This window comes from Mastigoproctus giganteus, chromosome 14, assembly GCF_048544385.1.
Source record: "Mastigoproctus giganteus isolate SK-2022 chromosome 14, ASM4854438v1, whole genome shotgun sequence".
Taxonomy (NCBI): Eukaryota; Metazoa; Arthropoda; class Arachnida; order Uropygi; family Thelyphonidae; genus Mastigoproctus; species Mastigoproctus giganteus.
The window spans coordinates 7,817,900-7,836,795 of NC_143588.1; the positions used below are offsets into that span (position 1 = coordinate 7,817,900).

Sequence of the window (18,896 nt, forward strand, 5' to 3'; positions counted from 1 at the left end):
TGCTCCGAGTGTCCATACTAACCACAGTTCACCAGCGACAGCACCTACAATGGGCATGCGAGCATCGAAACTGGACCTTGCGTGATTGGAAGAAGGTTGGTCTGGTCCAATGAATCATGTTTCCTGTTGCACCATGTGGACAGCCGGGTACATGTGCGTCGTTCGCCTGGGGAAGTGATGGTACCTGGATGTACCGTGGGACGAAAACAAGCCGGCAGCGGCAGTGTCATGCTTTGGGCAATGTTCTGCTGGGATACCCTGGGTACAGTCATCCATGTGCCAGGCACTCCGACATCTACCACCTACCTAAACAGCATTGTTGACCGGGTACAACCTTTCGTGGTAACAGTCTTCCCCTCTGATGCTGTCTTTCAGCAGGATAATGCTGCCATGCCACACTGCCCAGATTGTTCGAGACTGGTTTGCAGAACATTAGGAAGGCTTCCAGGTTACCCTGGTCTCCACATTCCCCAGACATCGATCCCATCGAGCATTTGTGGTTTGTGTTGGAAAAGCAACTCTGATCTGCAGCATCTCAACCACGTACCTTACAGGAGTTAAAGGATCTGCTGGTTACGTGTTGCTACCAGTACCACAAGGCACATTTAGAAATCTTGTAGCGTCCATGCCTCGCCAGGTACTAGCTGTTTTGGCTACACGTGGAGGACCAACGTCATATTAGGTTGGTGGTCATAATGTTTTGGCTCATCGGTGTATACAACCAGCAACAAAAAATTTTAAAAAATGCTAATTATATTTCTCTCAAAGGATTGTAATGAACAGAAGAGCATGATAAGCCTAAATGATACAAGGGGCATTTGAAAAGTTCGTAGCCTGAGTATGATAGGGTAGTGATAGAAAATTGCTAAAAATTTCTGAACTTAATTGTATAAAATGTATAACACTTCAAATAGTAACCCACCCAGCTGTATGCAGTTTCAATAATGTATTTTTTTAATTATAGGTCTTGAAGTCAACAAAGTAGTGTGAATGTGGAAAAAATGGACAAAAATCATTCACTGTACAGTCATCCAATGTTTGGAGGTGGGGGGGGAGATACTAACAGCAAAGGCAATTCATGACAATATGATTACAACATATGAGGATGACTCTTCTCATTCCATAATTAAGAAGTGGGTAGAAGAATAATAAAGGAGAGGCTAGAAGATGACCTATTCTGACAATGTGCATGATCTGATGACAAGTGATCAATGAGTTGACAGTTCAGTACATTGCCAGTATCTTGGGCATCTCCTCTGAATGTGTGTTCCACAAAATAACAGAGGTTCTTGCTATGAAAAAGGTGTCAGCATGATAAATCCCAAAATTGTTGACAGATCAAAAATGCACAAGAGTTGTCATCAAGTAAACATCTGCATCATTTTCAAACAGTTCCAGCAAATTTCCTTGAATGGTTTGTGACACAGTAAGTGAGATATAATCATGTGACCATGGATGAGATGTGGGTCAATCACTTCCATCCAGAGACAAAGGAGCAGTCTAAACAGATGAAAACAGCTCTTCCCTTCTTCCAAAGAAAGCAAAGTCTATTTCTTCTGCTGGCAAGGTGATGGTACTGGTTTTTTGGGATGCTGAATGGGGTGTTATGTAGTGAAGTATTCTCAGAAAGGGCCAGACAGTCACAGGAGCATATAATGCAGACTTTAGGGTGTTTACGCAAACTTTAAAATATCTGCGTGAAAACAAAGAAAAGGCTGAGAAAACGTTCAGCAAAGGAGTCTAGTTCCACAAGATAATGCACCTTCTCAATATCACTGCCATGACTGCACTGCATGAGTGTAGTTTTGAAATCTTCAATTATCTCCCATACACATTAAGATCTACCACCATCCGACTTTCACCTTATTTCCTAATTTGAAAAAATACCTTGTTGGCATCCATTTTCACACTGACGGTGATATCGTTGCTGTGGTAGATGCATTCCTGGAGGCCCAAGAGAAAACTTTCTTCGCAGGTGGAATCAACACATTGCAGCATTGATGGCAAAAATGTATTGACTCCGAAGACTGTGTTGAAAAGTAATATGCTACCAGGCTCCTCAAATAAACCCTTTATACTCTGGCCATGAACTATTTAAACACCCTTGCAATTAAAACTGACAAATAAATTCAACTTCGGTTGATTTTTTTTTTTTTTTTTAATTGTCAAAACTATGGTAGAAAGTAATCCAAAATGAAGTTTGCATCAATTATACTGAAAGCTGTAAACAAATTTGAAACATTATCAACCATGCAATCTTACCATATCGTATTGGCTGAGATTTTTATTCCAATGAGAATTAAACAATTACAATATAATGAAATGTACATTTATTATTAAAAATGTAATTACCAGTTCACCAAAATTGTATACTCCTTCGCCAAGAAGTGCAGCAAGAGCCAATGTAAAAGCTCTTGACTTCTGATCTTCAACTAAAAAATAAAAATTACACAAAACATCAGAAATAACCAAAAATATATTTCTTAATATTTTAAAAAGCTAACTTTTCAATTTTATCTCTAATTTTAATAAATTACAATTATTCACCAATTATGCTGTAATTTCATGCTATAGCACTAATGATATGCAAGTTAAGAGTCAGCTCTCAATTTACAAACATCTCACTTCTTCCTTCTTCCAGTCACATAGCTCCCTGAGGAGCTGTTGTGGCCACCAACAAATTCCTCCAAATGCATCGATCGTGTGCTATACGAGCAGCATTGCAAAGTGTCATGCCCAGAAATTCACTGATCCCATCCTTCCACCTAGTTGCAGGTCTTCCCCTGCACCTCTTCCCCTTAGTTTTTCCTTCCATTATATTCTTCAACAGAAAGTTTCCCCTTCTTACTACACAACAAAAAAAACTTGAGTTTTCTTTTGTTAATGTGAAGAATTTTTCTTCCTGTCAACTCTTTTCAGATTCCATCCTTCACATCCATAAGTGTCAAATGGAAAAATTAACGAATAAATGATTCCCAGTTTTGTCTTCAGGGGCAGATCATGATCTCTCCATAATTTTATCAGATCAGCAACCAACGTTTTAGCAATTGGCTGTCGTCTCTTTACATCATTTCGGCAGTCACTATTTTTATTTCTTCTTGACCCTAAGTAATCAAATTCATCAATTTCTTCAATATCTTGCCCATTAACCTTCAGTTTACTGGAACCGAGATAATCGCCATAATTTTAGTTTTACACACATTCAGAAACAATCCTTTTTTTTCTTACTTGCTTCACATACTCTCCTCAGAGTTTATTTAAGATGATCCTTAGAAATACAAATTAGCACATTATCATCTGCATAACAAATGTTGTTTACCTTCAGCCTCCAATTTTGATGCCAGTCTCTAAATCTTCCAAAGCTTTATGCATGATATCTTCATGCATAAAGATTAGAAAGATGATCAAATGCTTTTGCATAATCTATAAAACACAAAACAACTGAAACATTGAATTCTTTGCATTTTTCAATAATCAGTAGTAGACTTAAGATCTGATCTCTGGTTCCTCTACCTCTTCTGAAACCTGCTTGCTCTTCTGGAATTTCTTCAAGTTTTCTTGAGATTCTGTTTAATATGATTTTAAGAAGAATCTTGCTAGCGTGAGAAATTAGACTAATAGTCCTGTAATTTGAGCAAATTTTCAGATCTCCTTTTTTTGGTAAAGAGATGAAAATTGATTTCTTCCAATCTGATGGCCACCATCCTGTTTCCCAAATTTTTACAATCATTTTTACAAACCGGGGCTCGAACCCCGGTCTAATCCAGAAACGTGTGCTACGCACTGCTGCTCCTTCCCACCTGGCTACGGAGGTGCCTCTCAATCTTGTAAACTGTACTGCAACTTCAGGAAGCATCACCTTTTGAAAGTAAAATGGGTAGGAAGGAAATATTTTGGCTTTTGTGTACTGCATTTAACATACTTAACATATACTGTACTTGCATCTAAAAAAACAGCACACTGTTCAGTTTTTAACGAAATTTTTTTGATGAAATGAGCACCTAAACATGCAAAATACTACAGTATCTTGTTTGTTTGTTTGTTATTTGGTTTTTAGGAGCATTAGCAACTAAGGCCATATTGCTCCGGGATATGCGGTGGTCATTCCCTGACCTTTCCGCATCCTCCATATTTGGTGGTGACGGGCTCGAACCCCGGTCTAATCAAGAAGCGTGTGCTACGCACTGCTGCTCCTTCCCAGCTGGCTACGGTGGCGCCTACAGTATCTTGAGTTGGGTAAGTAATAACCTATAGTACTTAGTACCATTAGACTTGAACTTCTGTGAATTGGAATTTTCAGGAAATAAGTATGAAGGAAGATTGTTCCAGAGACCGGAAGTTGAAGGAATAAATGTGGAAGAAGAAAAGTTCATTTTGTGAGTTGGAAGTTGGACAGTAAGAGGATGTTGACTGATTGCAGCATGTGTTCGGACTGCTTTGAAGGAGAGAACGGGAATTATAGAAGCAAATTCAGAACAGTGCCCATAGCAGGATCTACAGAAAAGGCATGCAGCAGAAACAGAACATCTATGAGTCAGAGTGGAGAGACTTTTACAGAGATAGGTCATTAATTAACCTAACTGCCCTCTTTTGAACAGGATCTAGAAACCTGAGAGAAGCTTTGTGTGCACCACCCCAGATGTGGGAGCAATAATGCATGGTAGGAAGGATTTGCAATTTGTACAGGTGAACAGTTGTTTGGAAGAAAAGTAACACTGACAGTGAAAGAGAAAACCCAGTTTTTCAGATGCAGAGACAGCAATATTTGTATAGTGCTTATGCCAAGAGAAATTACAAGTCGGGGTAATACCCACTAGAGATATGATCTTGCCTACAAGTCGGAATGTCATAGAAGGTAAACTTAGGAGCAGAAGAATCCTTTTTGCGAGATAAGCAGGACTGAGTTTTAGAAGGATTGAAATCAACTAAGTTATCTTTGTCCCAATGGAGAATTATCTGGAGATCAGTATTTAAGCAATTCGTAGTGGATATTTGAGAAGTTGAAGCTGTTTTTGCAGGGCAAGGTTTCTTAAACTCAAAGGTGGAATGCAGTGTACTATCATCAGCAAAACTATGGATAGGATTTTTGAACAATGGAAGAAGGTCATTAATATACAAGAGGAAAAGAGTGGGAAAAAGAACTGAACCTTGGGGAACACCAGCATTAGCGGAGAAGTCAGAACACAGAGAGTCATCAATCATCACCTGCAGTGAGCAGTCAGAGAGAAAACAGGATTCCCAATCATTCTTATCCATAGGAATGATTCATAAGATGGAAGCTAATTTAGAAGACCTTTATGCCAATAAACACAATCAAAAGGCTTTCAAATGTCAAGAGCAACTGCATGAGTTTCACCAAACTTTTCCATTGAATTTGTCCATAAATGCGTAACATAAGCCAGAATATCACCAGTGGATCGACACTGACGGAATCCATACTGGAAATCATGGGATCAGATGAAAGGTTTCTAGATAGAGTTGGTTGTTAATTTATTTCTCCATTACTTTAGAAAGAGTAGTAATAATTGCAATGGGACAATAATTGGATCGGAGGGATTTGTCATCCTTTTTAGAAACTTGCTGGATATGAGAAAATTTCCAAGCAGAAGGAAAAACACCTTTGGAATAAGAAAGTGAAAAGAGGCAACACAGAACACGAGTAAGTTCAGGAGCACAGGTTTTGAGAACAAGGGGAAAAATATCATCGGGAATGGTAGCTTTTTTTTTAGTAGCATAAATGGGTTGGAGGTTGAGAAGATGAAAGAAGATATTTGCTGACATTAGACTTGAACTTCTGTAAACTGTAATTTTCAGGGAATACATACGAAGGAAAGTTGTTCCAGAACACAGCAGTTGAATGAATAAACGAGGAAAGATGAAAAGTTGGCTCTGTGAGTTTGAAGTTGGACAGTAAATGGATGTTGGCTGATAGAAGCCAATTCAGAAGAACAGTGCCCATAGAAGTATCTGTAGAAAAGGCATGTAGCAGAAACAGTACATCTATGAGACAGAGAGTGGAGAGACTCTGTTAGAGATGAGTCATTTATTAACCTAACTGCCCTCTTCTGAATGGAATCTAGAAGCCTGAGAGAAGTTTTGGGGGCACCGCCCCAGATGTGGGAACAATATTCCATGGTAGGGTGGGTTTGTGATTTCTACAGAGTGAACAGCTGTTTGGAAGAAAAGTAACGCCGAGAATGAAAGAGAAAACCAAGTTTTTTAGATGCAGAGGAAGCAATATTTGTAATGTGCTTGTGCCAAGAGAGATTAGAAGTCAGGGTAATCCACAAAAGAGATATCACCTTGCCTAGAAAGCGGTGTCACCAAAGATAAGCATAGGAGCAGAAGAATCCTTTTTGGAAGATATAAGACAAGACTGAGTTTTAGAAGGATTGAAATCAACTAAGTTGTTTTTGCCCCACTGGAGAATTATCTGGAGATCGCCATTTAAAGAATTGGTAGCGGATATTCAAGAAGTTGAAATTGATTGAGCAGGGCGAGGTTTCTCAAACTGGAAATTGGAATGCAATGTGCTATCATCAGCAAAACTATGGATAGGATTTCTGGTCATTAGAAGAAGGTAATTAGTATACAAAAGGAAAAGAGTGAGAGACAGAACTGAACCTTGGGGGACACCAGCATTAGTGGAGAAGTCAGAAGACAGAGAGCCATCTACCATCACTCTCAGTGAGCGATCAGAGAGAAAACTGGATAACCAATTACAAAAAACAGTTGGCATAAGATGGAAGCTTGTTTAGAAGACCTTTATGCCAAACACGATCGAAAGCCTTAGAGATGTCAAGATCAACTGCTTGTGTTTCACCGAACTTTCCATTGAATTTGTCCATAAATTGGTAATATAAGCCACAATATCACCAGTGGATCAACTCTGACGGAACCCACACTGGCGATCATTAATCAGATGGAAGGTTTCTAGATAGTTTAAGAGTTGGCAGTTAATTGATTTCTCCATTACTTTAGCAAGAGTAAGCATAATTGCAATGGAACGACAGTTGGATGGGAGCGATTTGTAACCCTTTTTAGGAACTGGCTGGGTACGGGCAAATTTCCAAGCAGAAGGAAAAACACCTTTGGAATAAGAAAGTGAAAAAAGGCAGCAAAGAACAGGAGTAGGTTCAGCAGCACAGGTTTTGAGAACAAGAGGAGAAATATAATCAGGACCTAGAGCTCTCTCAGTGTCAAGATTTGTCAAAATCCTTCTGACATCCTTTTGATGGAAGACCACAGGAAGTATTGAACGGAACATGCTGGGAATGGTGGGAGGTGTTTTACCAAGATCATTAATACGTGAGTTGCAATCTTAGCATCAAGATTGATCAAAATCCTTCTGACATCCTTTTAACGGAAGGCCAAAGGAGACACTGAATGGAGTGTACTGGAAATGGTGGAAGGTGGCTTACCAAGATCATCAATACATGTCAGAAAAAATACAGGATGCTAGCAGGTCAGCTTTACCTTTGGATGAAGTGGCAATAGAAACAACAGTTTTTTGACAGAAGTGAGAACAGAGGATAAGTTGCGGCCAAGAGACCAGAAAGTTGCGGCTTTGGCCAGAGACCAGAATGCTCGGCTAACATTTAAACAAGAAGCAAGTTTTCTACTCTTAGCCTGTTTAAAATCTAGCTTCGACTGATTAATAACTGCTTTACAATTGTTGCACGTTTGGTGTAGTCAGAAAATGAATCTGGAGATTTGGAAACAAGTCAGTTATGATATGAAAAATTCTTCTCTTGAACAGCCTTAGCACATTTATTGGACAACCAAGATTTAGATAAAGGACAAGATTTTAAGGTGGAGTGTGGAATAAAGGATTCCATCCCTACTATAATAATTTCACTGACACAATCTGAGGAAACGATGACATCAGAAGATTTGAAACAGTAATTCGACCAAGGAAAAGAAGAAAAGATATCTTGAAGATCATGCCATTTTGCATTCTTGTAATGCCAACAAAATAAGGTTGAGAATGGCCATGACGGAAAGGCTCCATTGGAGAAAGACCATCACCAAGTTGTGATCTGAGGTGTCTAGAGGACCATTCACTTCAGCCATGTACTTAGAATGGCTGTCTGTGGGAAAAAGATCAAGTGCGTTGGCTGCGTGGTTAGGATTATCTAGTATTCTTGTAGGTAAATGAATAATTTACCTACAAGAATACTAGACTAGAAAATGGAAGCCAGCTGGAATTGTGAATATTAAAGTCACCAACGAAAATTATCTCATTGTCACATTTCAAAGAGAGGACGTCAAAGATTTCCAAGTGATTAATGCAGCTGGGAGAACAATAGATGCAAACAGATGAATTTGACCAAATGAGGTAGAGATTTTTAACCAATGAAGATCAAAAAGAGGAGATTCCAAATTATAAAGTCTCTGACAGGGAATATCAGAATAGACATATGCACAAGTACCACCTTTGAAGTGAAAGGAATCATACAGCAAATAATTCAGACAACTGAGATGAGCAGTGGTTGAATTAAATAATAACCGAGATTCTGTCAGAAAAAGTACATGGGGTTTGGCAGACTAAGTGGAAATAAATGGACATCACTCAGATTAGAACTGATACCATGTACATTTGTGAAATGAATGAGGCAGTGTTTGGGAGGTTTAGATCTTTTTGCAGATAAGTTTGTTCTATTAGTTTGACAGTTCAAGGTGTATTCTGTAGTAAGAAAAGGTGAGGGTCTGACATGCTCTATGAAGTAGTGAAATTACTTCATACAGCATGTAAACAGATCGGTCATACTGAACTGTTTATAACAGGTCAGTCATACTGCAGTTTAAATAGTAAGGGTACAAGAAAACTAATTGTAAGCATAAGCACGAAAAGTATTACTTTTCTAATTTTTTATTTGTATTTCACATTTCTACACACAAGATTTGCTGTAGTAGCTATTTTTTCAGCTACAACAGCTAGAGCTGCTACTTGACAGTCTAAACTACTGGAATAGATATTCAGGTCTCACTTAGGAGTCAGGTGAGCCATATTTTGGCAAAGTTCAATCATTCTGTGATAACCAAATGCTCTGCTTGTACCTTTATGATGGTGGGCTGCTAGTACAATGTGCCTTGTACTTGAGGTGACCACCCAGGAGCGAAACAATGTAACCAGAGGCCAAGGTATGATGTCCACATTGTGCAGAGGAAGGGCACATCCTCTATCACCAAGCAACATGAGGTGGTATATGACTTCTAACAGAGTGCAATACCACCACTTTATTTACTGAAGGCTTGAAATGGTAAAAATGATGTTTAATCTCCAAAGCAAAGTTCTGGCATCTCCCTATTTCTTCTACCATGCAGTATGGGTCATGTCTGATAATATGATAATTCCAACTGCCTCTACTCTACCAGCTTGTGAGTTGAGGAGCCAAATAGTATGCATATGGGAGGCATCATAGACCTGTCAAAGAGCTAGGTATATTCTTTCTTGGTATATATTGTATGGCATATCCAAAATGCATCTATTCATACATCTTTCACCCATCCTTCCATCCAACTTTTACCTCATCTAACATCATGATTCAAGAATTAAACTAACACAACACACTTACATGTGAAAAGGTCTAATCCTCCAAAAAACTTCCTATTTCATTATACAAATAAATGTAGTCTCAATTCCTATCTCAGTGATGCCCATTTCCTTCTTCAATGCCTATTTGAACTTGTACATATATCTGCTCCATTATTGTACCTTGTCAGAGGATTCCTAATCTGGAAACTCCTCTGTTTGATTTCCTATGACGTAAAATCTCCCCCCCCCCCACTCTGTAAAATTCATCTGTGCCTCTTTCATTCTTCCAACACTATAAATCACTCAGATTTACTTTCTTTGAAACTCTGATTTCTCCAATCTAACTTTTCTAACACCTAGTTGGTAGAGATGCAAAAGCTTTTGCAATTACTAATGACCTTGCACAACTTGGTCATTGCCCACAAGAAATACCAAATTAACCTGAACATACACACTCAACACCTTTGCTCTTTTAAACTTCACCCATAACGTGTAAAAGCACAATTAAGGTTAGTGATCCTCTTCATACTTCAGATCATAACTTGCTGATGGTCTCTTTTTTACAATGATATGGTCCAGTGACACCCTCATAACCTTAATGCACTCAATAATAGTTCAATAACTAACCACAATGCACTCTCTTCCCATCTCCCTCAAAATTACTGGGCATATGCCATCAACTCCAGGTGTCTTACTCATCGTAATAGCTTGAAAGATTTTTCTAATAAAAATATCCATAATTTAAGTATCATTCATCATGCTCCTGAGTTTCACTTGCATAGTTTCTCCCCACCATGAAAAGTCTTTCTGTAAATATCAATGCAAAATACCAGTTCAATTCAGCCCGAGTTATTAGGACTTTCCCACACCCATTACACTATGGTCCAATCCAATTCATTCTTCTCCTTTGTATTCATGTACATGAAAATCTCTTGTCACTGATCTTTTCTTCTCTCAGCCAATAAAGAGCAAAGAGCAGCTTTTCACAATCAATCTTTACCAGTTTAACCTTTTCTGTGGTACTATTACAGATCAATTTTTAGGTGTTATAAGCTTCAGTACTTTATATCACTCTATAGCTTTCTATGCCATCTTTTTCTACTCTATCAAACTAGCTAGTTCACCAAATCCTCCTCTTGATGTACTTTAATGGTACAGACACCTTCAATCCTCGTGACTATAGCTTATGTTTGGATTTTCAAATGATGGTATAACATTTAAGAGAAACAAGCAATTTGCTTTGTTCAAGCCAGAAGAGAGCAACATGAATAGACTTTGTGTACAACTGAGTATAACATGATTAGAATTATCAGCTTGCTTTGTCTATTTAGAACTGCTTTCACTGGTTTGCAATTCAGATCTCTTTCTTGGGGAGTTCATTAATTTCTCATTTTTCAAAACTTCTTTTAGAACATGAACTGGATTTCGATGAGTCATGGCACTCACTAGTGATTGCTTGTTGTACTTTTCAATTTGGTAACTCTGAAAAGTGCTCATATCACTTTTCTGACCAATTCTAACCTCCTCTTTAAACAGACTTGACAAAGGTTGCCACTGTTCCACCAGTCTAGCTACACATTCAACCAAAGACAGCCAACTCATACAAGCATGATTCAAAATCATTTTTACTTCAGTGGCATACATCAATTGAAATTTCTGAAATCTATCTTTCTTTTTAGCACTTCTTTCTAGATAGTAGTAAAGTTTCAAATATTCATCACTTTCACAGGAAAGTATATAGATCCCTTTTCACAGAACCTGAATCCATTATCCAGTGCCCAGGAGTTAAGATGATCAGTGGTAGCTTGATGCAGTTGTCTTTCAATAACTTTCATGTTACATGACTGAGAAAATATGCTAAGATGATCAACATAGAGGGCATTGCTGGAGAAAGTTGTTCTGTGATGGAATTTACTATGATGATGAAAAGCGTAACACTTAAAACTGATCATTGAAGTACTTCCTCTTGGCAATGGGAACAAAAGAATATGGATCCTGAACAAACTTGGAAACACTAATTGGCTAAAAAGTTTTTATTAAAACAGGGAAGTGCCCTCGAAGACTAAAGCTATATAGGTCTTATAAAATGCCAAATCTCCAAGGTGTATTGTACACTTTTCCCATATCAAAGAACACAGACACCAGATGTTCTCATCTTACAAAAAGCATCCCAGATGAATGTTTACAGTCTAATTAAATGGTCCAGAGAGAGTCATTTTAATTCTAAATACTATATAAAACAAGCATTAACCATTCTCTCCTGGATTTTGCACATACAGCTAGTCACAGTGACAGGTTGATAGCTGGGAATTTTAGGATACTTTCCTGGCTTAAGAAAAGCAAGAATGCCTTGCACCAGAAATCTAGAAATGATCTTCAATAAAAATTCTGTTATACAGAAAGAGCAGGTAATCCATAGATTTTTGAGAAAGGTGCATCATTTCATAGTGAATGCCATCTAAATCCAACAGTACCTAAGAAAGGGTAGCTCTTTTCAGCTCTTGTATAGTGAGTGGCCCATTGTAGGGATAAAGGTTCTTTGATGTAAAATTAAGTGCCTATTTTTGATTTTTATATTTCAGGACCAGGTGCCCTGTGGAATAAGATGATACTGCAGAGATGTTAGAAAATGTTTCACAAAGCACACTGGCTACAGCAGTTGGCTTTGCAATGGTGCATCCATTATACTGCAGAATCAGTGAAGGGCGAGAAGTGCATCCATTATACTGTAGGATCAGTGAAGGGTGAGATGTACATTTTTCCTTTATTTTCTGGATTTTATCCAACAACCTTAGAATAAAAATAGAAAGCAAGTAGAGTGAGAATGTGGATTATGAATGAAGTAAATATGTGTTCTTCCCTCCCTCACCTGGTGGGTTCCCCACTTCCAGCTAACATATCCCACCCCCAGAGCGGGATGGGTAGTTTGACCTCGGTATCGGATTCGACACTACATGGACTTGACAACCATCACCAACAGAGACATACTGCGGCTTTGCTGCCAACATGCCATTTGGCAATCTGAACTGGGTACTCAAACCCGGTTCCCTTTAAAACCCCATTCCCAGGTGGGGGCGGAGATGGGTCTCTGTCTCCTCCCTGCCTCCCCCATACTTCCCTGGTGGGGCTCAACCCAAATGACCTCTTTGGGGATGCTTACTCCATCGTCCCCATCCTTCTACCTGTTTTCCCTCAGTCTCCCCCAACACACTAACTAAAACAACAGAGTACACCCCTAACAATGCCGTCAAATTCTAATCAACATCTAAAAATTCAACTGCTTGCTCATAAACCTCTTTCGACCTTTCCAAATTCTAGTGTCCCCCCCTCCAGATGGAATTGACTCCGAGGTCGCCTGATCTGAGGCAGATAGATTTCTTTTTGGGACATTACGTGAAAGACAATGTGTACATTCTCCACTACCAACGACACTGCAGGAGCTGAAGACATGGATCACAGAGGCCTTTGGTAAAATGATTGTGAAATGAAGCACAGCGTGTGGAAAGAGATTGAATATCACTATGATATTGTTTGAGTTTCTCATGGTGTCCACACTGAACTTTACCAATGACTTTATGTACCTTCATAAAACTTATTGCATTGATTTTTCAGCTGGTATGTGTTTCATGAGTGTAGCTTGAAGTAATTCTGAATAAAAAAAATATCAAAGTCAGAAACATCATTTATGGCTAAATGTAAATAAACTTTTGTAAATGTAAATATACTTTTACATACATTATTGGTTCAGTCAATTTACCCCAAAATTAATGGGCAGACACAAGAAAACTTGTGTAGGCTCAGCCCTAAAAACTGTAAACTCTAGGCTGCCCTACTTTATAACTAATACAATTCTGACTGCATTGCAGAGGACACGGCCAATTTGGGATTTTTTTTTTTTTTTTTCCCCTGGATAGATAACATTTAGTGGGATAATAAACTAGATACCTCAAATAAAATAACATTTTAAACTTTAATATTATTACAATTCACTGATGATCTTAGTATGTAGAGGCTATTAACTTCTTGTAAAATTTATGTACAATTGCTAATTCCATATGAACACTATTAGCTAAATAACACTTCTCCATACACAGATAATTTAGTGACACTCAGAGTTCTTTTTATTTACATTTATTGAACAATCTTTAAACAAATTCTCTAATCTTAATAGCCTCCTTATGAACAAATTTCAGTTGCAATAATTTGAATAGAAGTAAGGGCTGTTTACCAAGTTTTGCTTAACTGTTCACCTCTGTTAACCCCTATTCAAACAGGTTAATAAAATGTATGTCATTAACATTCTCCTAAATCTTGGAAGTCTCATACATTCGTTAAACCCTTAGAAAAAAATTAAACAAAATATCGAGTAATCAAATACTCATCTTAAAATAATCTGACCATTTCTATATAGTTCTGTTCCACCTGATTTGATAAACTGTTCAACCTTATAGTGCCTCCACACTATTAAAGTAGGCCATCAATGTACAGCATCTGTCTACCACACATCAGATCGAGATATAACTTTTTTCTTTCTTGAGTACAGTTAAAATAAAAGGCAAACAATATTTACATTGCTGTGTGCAGAGAAACAGAATGCCCAGGGCTTTCCTTCCATCATCAGGCAAAATGCCCATTCCTTGTGGTGGTAGGGAAAATAATAATAATAATATATACAGGAACTCCCCAACTTGCATAATACTCGACTTACGAAAATTCAACTTTACGTTTTAGTTTTTTCCAACCGGTGCAAACTGAAAAAAAATATGGAAACTTATTTTGCATCTGTAGGGATAAATGGAGGTATTGTGAAAATATCGTAATGTGAATCCAATAACATATTGTGGGTTTGTTTTTTTGGTTTTTTTTTTGTAACTCGTTCCAAGTTCTAAGTTCTTGGAAGTTGAAATTTCGTATTTGTAATGGAAATTGCACTACACTTTCATCATTATCATATGTTCCCGTTATAAGAATCAATTTTGAACACCTTTGTGATATTTTTCTAAAGCACATTTCTGGAGGTCACGACCAAGAAACAATTTGCACTTTCCACTTTATTGATATTTTCTGTTAGCGCAATCTATTATAAACAGATAGTAAACTCAATCTTATTGCATTTGTGACAATACCGATAACTGCAATTGTGTGGGTTTTTACACTATTATGGTGAAATGTGTTCCCCTTCACTGAAATCTTCAATCATATAAAAAACAAATTTTCAGAAACTTCTCTTCATTCCTATTTATGTATTACAAAGATGAAGGGAAAGGGAACAACAGGAAACAAAACTGATTTAGAAATGAAGATGAAAACGATTAAGAAAACCGAAGCGGGACAAAGTTTGTCATCTATTGCAAGGGAACATGTCAAAGGATCACCACACTTAAGATCAACAGTGAGCACAAACCAGTGTTCATGTGCTATATCGAAGATGGAAAAGCTAATAATAATACGGATGGAAAATCTGATTCAGAAGCAAGTGCTCAATGGCCATTCAAGCAAAAACAACAAGTATTTATAAAGATATTAAGGATAAGTACGGCAAACCTCAAGCCAAGTTCGTGGCAAGCAACGGGTAGTTTAATAGGTTCATCGTGCTGGTTTCCAAAACATTAAAGTATGCAGTGAAGTTGCCAGCCGATTCTGCAGCTGCAGAGAAATTTTGTGATGTGCTGGAAAAAATTACTGATGAAGGCAGCTATTCAATGCAGCAAATTTTTAATGTTGACGAGACTGCTCTGTATCAGAAGAAAATGCCTGATCCAACATACACTGCCAAAGAGGAAAAGACAATGCGAGGTTTCAAGGCATCAAAAGATAGAGCCACGCTCTTGCTTGGGGATAATGCAGAGGGAGATTAGAGATTAATACCATGCTTGTGTACCATTCTGGAAATCCTCGTGCATTTAAGTGCATTAATAAATGTCAGCCTACCCATGCATTTCCGATCAAACCAGAGAGCGTGGATAACAATATCTCTGAGGATTGGTTTAAATGCTGCTTCATTGCCGAAGTTGAAAAATATTGTAAAGACAATGACATTCCTTTCAAGATTTTGCTTCTATGAGATAATGCTCCTGGACATCCTACGCATCTAGATGATTTCAATTCGAACACGAGTCATATTTACCACCAAACATGACTTCACTCATCCAATCTATGGATCAGGGTGTCGTTTCGAATTTAAAAGCATACTATTTACGCATTTGCTCAGGTTTGGGTTTTTTTTTTATGAGAATTAGCAACTAAGGCTATATTGCTCCCGGGATATGCAGTGCTCATTCCCTGACCTTTCCGCATCCTCCGTATTTGGTGATCATGGGCTCAAACCTCAGTCTAATCAAGAAGCGTGTGCTACGCACTGCTGCTCCTGCCCACCTGGCTATGGAGGCGCCCATTTGCTCAGACACTGTCTGCAGTAGATGGTAAGAAAAATTTTAAATTAAGAGACTTTTGGAAATCTTACAATATTTACCACATCATCTTAAACATTATAAGTCCTGGGCAGAATTACTAAAAGTTGTTTAAATGGCGCATGGAAGAAAATATGCCCACGGCACGTAAAAGACTTCGAAGGGTTTGAAAAAGACAAATCATAAGAAGAAATTACAGATAAGATTTAAAGGTTGCAGAGCTACTTCAGTTGGAGGTTGTTGCCAAAGATGTGGAGAAGTTAATAGAGGATGAAGAGAAGGAATTATCTAAGAAAGTACTTACTGACTTGCAGGCAGCGATAGTGAAAGAAGAAAATGCTGGCAAAGCTCAAGATGAACCAAATGAGGAGCTGAGGCACTTCATAACCAGAAAGATGGCAATGGCATTTCGTGAAATTGCATCGGCAGTGGTGAGGTTTGAAAAGATTGATTCTGACAGCAAATGATTCTTAAAAGTTAATAGAGGGGTGAATGATATGCTTGCTACAAAGAAATCTACGATGAAAAGAAAAAAGCCACCATCCAGTCATCCATTAATACGTTCTTTCGTAAGGATGAGCGGCCGATCCCTTCTAAATCTCCACAGCCCCCAACTTCCGCAGCGCTGTACTTATCACCTGAAGACGTCGATTCTGGCAATGATGCTCGAGGAGTAAAACTTACTGACGTTATGCCTGTCTTCTCTCTTTTTTTTTGTAATTTTATAATTTTGAAATTTTTTTAAATTGCACACTTTTGTAATTTTTCCTGCGCATGAGATAAAAAATTGAATAAATACAATAAATAATTCTATTTACATGTCGTCGAACATTTCTTTTTTGATTCAATCAATTCAGCGAGCACTGTTGTGAGTGCTGAACAGGCATGGGAGAAATTCCGACTTACGTAGCGTTCCCTGGAACACAACCCTTACGTTAACCGGGGAGTGGCTGTGTACACACACACACAACGTATTTATAGTTTCGTCTCCAACTTTACCTCACAGTGAGAACCATCTTAGATGAATTAATTATTCTGCTTCTCCCAGGCAGAAAATTTCTATAGACTGGATGGATCTTCCTATAGACTGGATGGACCTTTCTATAGACTGGTACGATCTTCCTTAGCCTCTCCTTTTTTTTTTTTTCCCCACCAAAATAATCCATTCCCTCCATTTGAACTATCAAGAATGGCATTTTTTTCTGTGGCCACGGCAATCACTACTGCCATATAAAGGACCACTCACGGCAAAACTAAAACCCTGATCTCTAAAACCAAACTCACCACACCGAACGGACCCCAGGATGTGCCTTTTCACTCCCCACTTCTCCTTATAAGGGTGCCTTTTCCACCAATCATAATTTTTACATTTATGCAGGAAGTGTCATGTGAACAAACCTTCTCCTTTTCAAAGATTTAAAGTAAAATTTATCTACCAAGCTTTTCTGAGAAATTCTTCAATGTTTCTAAATACATAATCTCCCTTTTATTGGAGTGAATTCATCACCAGAGGTGTCTAACAATAGACCACTACATTTTAAAAAAATGGCAAAAAATAGGAAAACACCAAACCCAGATGGAATTAACATGGAGCTGCTTAAATATACGGAGGTTGAAAAGTTATAAATCTAACTAACTCGATTGTTCAACAAATTATGCGATGGTGAAGAAATAATGACAATCGGATATATTATATCAATTTTCAAGAAAGGTGACAGAAGAAGATGCTCCAACTATAGAGGAATCAGCATTATGAGCTCTATTGCTGAACTATTTGGAAAAGTGATAAAATCAAAACTGAAACAAGAGATTGTTATTTCTGAGGAACAGTGTGGCTTTTTGACTGGATGCTCATATATAGACCATTTATTCACTGTTAAGCAAATTCGGGAAAAATGTCAGGCTACAAACCAAGATGTAGGTATGCCATTCATAGACTTAGAGAAAGCGTATGATAATGTGCCAAGAAATCTTCTGTGGAAGGCTAGGGAAAAAATGTCAATAAGCCAGCCATTAATTGAAATAATTAGAAGAATCTACAAGAACAATACAAGCTCTATAAAAATTGGTTCAAAAATATCAAGAAAATTTAAGACTTCCAAAGGACTACTTCAAGGATGTGGTTTGTCACCTACTTTGTTTAAGCTGTAACTGGAAATTGTTCTAAGACCATGGTCACAGAAGTACAGTTCAATGGGTGTTCCTCTTGGTCAAAATAAGTACCTTTACAATCTAACTGTTTGCAGATGACCAAGTTGTGGTAGCACAGGATGATGATGATGATGATGATGATGATGATGATGTAAACTACATGGGTAGAAAGTTACTAGAAGAATATAAAACATGACTGACAGTTAATTTTGATAAGACGGAATACATGAATTGAAGTGAGGAGGTTCTGGATTTAGATGGAATACAGGTGAAAACTGTACAACTTAAATACCTGAGTGCAAATTATTCAAGCTGATGGATCATCTATGCAGGGAATTGAGAGAAGACTTAATTCTGTGCTATGGAATAAAAATATTATTAACAAAACTAAACATCAAATATATGCAATATTACAAAGTGTTTTATTATATGGATGTGAGACTCGGACCTTAACTGAAAGACAAAAAAATAAACTACTGGCCATTGAGATGGATTTTTGGCAAAGATCAGCAAAAAAGTCTAGGACTGAAAAAGTTAGAAATTAGGTGATAAGGAACACAATGAATGCATAAAAAACCATCATTAATAAAATAGAGGAGAAAAGATTGGAGTGGTTTGGCCATGTGAAGAGGACAACAGATTGCCCAAAGGAGCCATGGAGAAGAAAAAAGAGAGGAAGACCAAGGACGTGGATAGAGGGTGTGAGAGCAGCCATGAATAGAAGAGGACTGGTGGATGGAGATTGGAATGATAGAAAAAAAAAAAATGGAAAAAAAATAATACAGGAATGACTTTTC

At 37.8% G+C, this 18,896-nt stretch overlaps 1 protein-coding gene across 1 annotated transcript in view; it reads right to left on the minus strand.

The window, feature by feature from the left end:
* Rpn9 (regulatory particle non-ATPase 9) overlaps positions 1-18,896 on the minus strand; it is a 230,242-nt gene that overhangs the window by 109,746 nt on the left and 101,600 nt on the right. The window contains exon 8 of the mRNA XM_090388956.1: positions 2,353-2,432. Coding sequence (XP_090245082.1) covers positions 2,353-2,432 — 80 coding nt within the window. The remainder of the gene's footprint in view (positions 1-2,352; positions 2,433-18,896) is intronic.